The sequence below is a fragment of the Gossypium hirsutum genome, chromosome D05, assembly GCF_007990345.1.
Source record: "Gossypium hirsutum isolate 1008001.06 chromosome D05, Gossypium_hirsutum_v2.1, whole genome shotgun sequence".
Taxonomy (NCBI): domain Eukaryota; kingdom Viridiplantae; phylum Streptophyta; class Magnoliopsida; order Malvales; family Malvaceae; genus Gossypium; species Gossypium hirsutum.
In genome coordinates this window covers 42356972-42361539 of record NC_053441.1, presented here as the reverse complement: position 1 = coordinate 42361539, position 4568 = coordinate 42356972, and the positions used below count along the sequence as shown (strand labels likewise).

Here is a 4568-nt window from a genome sequence, read left to right as displayed (position 1 = left end):
TCCTATACTTCATTCACCTAAGAGCTACTTTGAGTCTCGGGTCAACAACCTCTATTGTTGGTTCATTCTCTGCCCTTAGCCAAAATTTTCCTTTCGTTGTTAAACCCATTTCCCTTTTAAACGTTTGTTTGTAGCCTTTCTTCTATTTTGAAACAAACTTAGCCTTATTCAAATTCACGATCGAGCAAACACTAATGACTCGAATCAATCACAAAACGAGTTCGTATCATTGCCTTTGAAGCTCTTTCGTCTCTTCAGGGTTAGTACGATAAGCTGGTCGATTTGGAATGGTAGCACCTGGAATGAAATCAATCTGGTGCTCAATGCCACGAAGAGGTGGTAATCCCTTCAGTGTTTCTTTCGGAAACACATCCTCAAACTCCTGCAAAAGGGACACAATCGATGCAGGCAAATCAGCAGGAAACTCAGCCAATAAACAATGATCTTTAAACATTAAAATAAACAAGGATTGGTGAGAGGAAAGACATTTCCTAATTTCTCGACTGCTTGCATATACGCTCATCTTTTTCTTCTCGTTTGCAACTTCCTTACTCTTTTTCAAGCTTGTTTGATCTTCAATTACTTGACTCGGTGTCAAAGGAGCCAAAGTAATCTTCTTACCTGCATGCATAAAAGAGTATCGATTTGTAAAACCATCATGCATTGCCCTCTTGTCATACTGCCAAGGGCGCCCCAAAAGAAGGTGAGTAGCATCCATCGACACAACATCATAAAGGACCTCGTCCTTGTAGTTTCCAATTGAAAACGGTACAACCACTTGTTTCGTCACTTTAAGTTCTCCACCGTCATTCAACCACTGTAACTTGTACGGATTCAGATGCTTTGTCGTCTTAAGACCTAATCTGTCAACCATCACTGATGTGATCCGGCTCGGTTGATTGAGTCGATTCACTTGATTGCCTGATCGTCGACGAGAAGTTTGTTCGATTTTGTAGATAGATGGAGTTAGATGATTTTTTATAGCGGAAGTTGAGAAAATGGGTTCAAAAGATGGTTTGGATAGATGTTTGATAGGCTCGGTGAAATAAAGAAATATTGTTTATAATTTAATAGTTAAAATGGAATGGAAAAATAGAACTCAAGCGAAGAACGATTCAATACTATATGAAGTATTGCCCCGGGACTTATATTGCTTAAGGTGGGTTTAATGGATTGTCGAAGATGGACCTTGACCCGTTACCTATAGAAAGGTAGGAACCAAAGGTATAAAAAGGTGGATGAATGCCACACCAAGATGGTGATAAGTTCAAGAAGTCGGGTTGACGCCACTAGCGAGCTAGATAAGTCAGAACGAGACTCGTACGAAATAGGATAGGAGGAAACCTCACAATCAAGTTTTCAATAATCAAATTCTGTAACCTTTTACAATAAACAAAATAAACTATTTATAGGCTCTCTAATGCCTATTAAAATTCAGCTACTAATGTGTTCACACAACAATTAAAAATGTTCACACTTCAAGCATTAAAATTCAGCTACTAATGTGTTCACACAACAAAAAAAATTCATTTGAGTGCGTAAACGTTGTCTGATTGATCTAAAATTTTACATACATGTTTTTGGCACTGTGATTGAATATAAAAAAATTATTCCCACAAAAAAATCAGTCAAAAAAGTCAAAAAAATAAAAAAATACGAAATTCAATAAAAATTTAAAAAAAGATTCAGAGGGTTGAATTTGGTGCCCAAAATTTCCAGATCAAAAATTAAATATTTAAAGACATTCCAAATTTAATTTCGTGATTTTTAGAGATTGGGAACACCTCGAACGAAGTTGTCAAGTTACTCCGTAGTTTTTCGGGTTTTCTATTTTCAGCAATTTTTATTGATTCTTAGCTGTAGGTTTTCATTTGTTTGCTTTTATTCTTCCGTTACGTTATCTAACACCTTCTTGTTTCTTGTGTTAGTAGGATTTACACGTGTGCACAACTCCTTCCTCGGTGCAACATGAATCACTTGGTGTCTCGTCAGTTTTTGGCATCCTAGTGCAAATTAGGATTCTTTGGTAGTTTGGTTCACACTCTCTAATTGGTTGATATAAACTCTGATAAAGAACCCACAAGATTGAATTCGACCTCATTGAGAATTTGATATTTCTTTTTGAGTGATTAATGGTGAGGTTTGCTAACTTTTATTTTTGAGTGTTGAGTGTTTATTTTTTACAGGTTTTGAAGATGTCTAAAGGTGATAATAATGATGCACTTATGAAAGTCCAACAACAGTTAGACGGACATACTGCTGCAATCACACAAATAAATGCTACACTTCAAGAATTGAATACTACTTTGAATGAGGTACGAGTGAATAAAAAACATCAATATCGAGATCCAATTAAGGAAGATAGGGATAACCAGCCCTATAGGTGCAGCCCTCAACGTGTCCCTAGAATGGATGATGATTTTCATGATCGTGGACAATCATCTTTGGCAAAACCAAAGAGCGAGCAGCAATGAGAACATCTCTTTCATACTCGCTGCCATGTACAAGGTAAGCTTTGTAGAGTTATTATTGATGGTGAAAGTTGCTCGAACATAGCCAGCACGAAGATGGTGGAAAAGCTTTGCTTAACCACTACCAAGCATCCACAACCTTATCAACTACAAGGGCTTAGCAACGAAGGCCAATTTAGGGTCACTCAACAAGTGCGCATCGCCTTTTCTGTCGGTAAGTATCAAGACGAAGTTGTGTGCGACGTAATGCCTATTCAAGCCTGCCATTTGTTGCTAGGAGAACCATGGCAACTGGATCGAAAAGTCACTCACGATGGTCGTACCAATAGGTATTCTTTCAAGCATCAAGGAAAGAAACTCACCTTAGTGCCGCTCACTCCGGAACAAGTCCATGAGGACCAAATCAAACTGAAAAATTCTGTTAAAACAAGTGAGGAAAAAGAAAAAGAGAATGAAAAAGAGCAAAAAGAGATTGAGAGTGAAAAAGAAATTGAAGAAAGAAGAGAAAATGAATTAGAAAAAGAAACAAAAGAAAAAGACGTGGAAAGGGTAGTGAGGAATGTTTCCACTAACCAAGATATAAATTTTTCTTGTGTTGCTACTTTTCAGGTTCCCGAAGGATCGAAAGATAACTTTCAACTTCAATACCTCTCAAATGAAAGACGCTTTCATACGATCAACTTAGGCAAAGATGAAATCACACTACATGATCCCGAAGGTAAGCGAGGTAAGGAAATTTTAGAAACCGAGTCCAGTGCAGATTTGAAAATTATTGATAAAACTTTTGGTGACTTAGTTCTTAAAAGATCCCCTCATTTTGATCCGATTAATTGTTACTCTTTGATTGTGGTTGATAAAGTCATTACGAAAAGAAGCGTGATTTGTTATTCTCTTGATTTACCTTGTGTAAATCCTCGAATTTGTCCAAATCTGTTTTGGAGAATAAGGTAATGAAATTTTCCAAATTTGTTTTCAATTTATATTCGTGCCTTAAACAGTTTATGTGGTTGTACATGAAGTTTAAGTTCCATTTGACAAAGGTTAACTCAACAACGGAGATTCGACTACACTATGCCCCCGATGAGCGAAGGTTTGTTTTAAATGAAAAAGGTAAAATCGACCCTTATTCTTTTGCTTATCAAGGTAAGATGCTTGAAACCTTTGAAACACTTTTGTACTCCTCGGATAGCGACAAAGATCGTGTTGATGAACACTTAGATCGAAACGTGCTTGACTGTCCTATTTTATTTATTGATGATAAATCTATTTTGATGGTTGATAAAAAGATTCTTGTTTTTGATAATGCATGTGTGAGTGAATCTATAGACCGTCGATTAATGCATGGTAATCTGAATCTGTCCATTCACATGCGTTATACCTGTTCTATTATGCTTATAATTGGACTACAAGCTTGTTTACGTTGCTATTTACTATTTCATGGCTATTCTTTTCAGTGGACTCAATTGCCATTAGTCCCGTTCGATCGAGGAAAGTCGAGTTCATTTGATTTTTTAGATTCGAGGACGAATCTTTTTGAGGAAGGGGGGAATGATACGAGTCACAAAGGCCCAACCCAAGCTTAAGAAGGTGATGGGCTCAAATCAAGAAAATCAAGATTCACTTTCTTGTTTTCAAGAAAATCAAGAAATCGAATCTTGGCCCAATTTTGCTGTTCGGAGCGATTTCAAGAATCAAGAAAATCAAGATTTCAAATCTTGGAAATCTTGGTCCAAGAAACCGAATCTTGCAGCCAAAGTGCGTTGGATCTCCATTACGAGCGTCAACGACCCAATTTCGGTAGGAGATGGATCACAAGCCCAAATTCTTAAAGGCGAGGCCCAATAAGCAAATTCCCAGCCCAATCAAGAAATCCACACATTTTTAGTTGAAAATCAGGCCAAAATGTCAAAGGGCCCAATTTGTAAACATTTTAGTTGGTTAAGTTAATTTTTAAGTTTTAGGAATATCACATGTTAAATTCGGCCCAAAACAGCCCAATAGGATGCATGGCCAAATTTTCCTTTTTTTAATTAAGTTTAAATTTTTTAAGTTTTCTAATTAGATTAGGATTTGTTGGAGGCCTATATAAGCATTGGC

At 36.9% G+C, this 4568-nt stretch overlaps 1 protein-coding gene across 1 annotated transcript; it reads right to left on the bottom strand.

Annotated features, from left to right (window-relative positions):
- Positions 1-226: 226 nt before the first annotated feature.
- LOC121217175 (uncharacterized) lies at positions 227-874 on the bottom strand. The gene has a single exon (XM_041092712.1). It carries the CDS (start codon positions 872-874, stop codon positions 227-229), a length of 648 nt encoding a protein of 215 aa, XP_040948646.1.
- Between the last annotated feature and the right edge of the window lie 3694 nt (positions 875-4568).

Bases quoted from the DNA above. Each gene is read 5' to 3' on its own strand.
- LOC121217175 (XM_041092712.1), bottom strand. From the start codon at position 874: ATGGTTGACAGATTAGGTCTTAAGACGACAAAGCATCTGAATCCGTAC.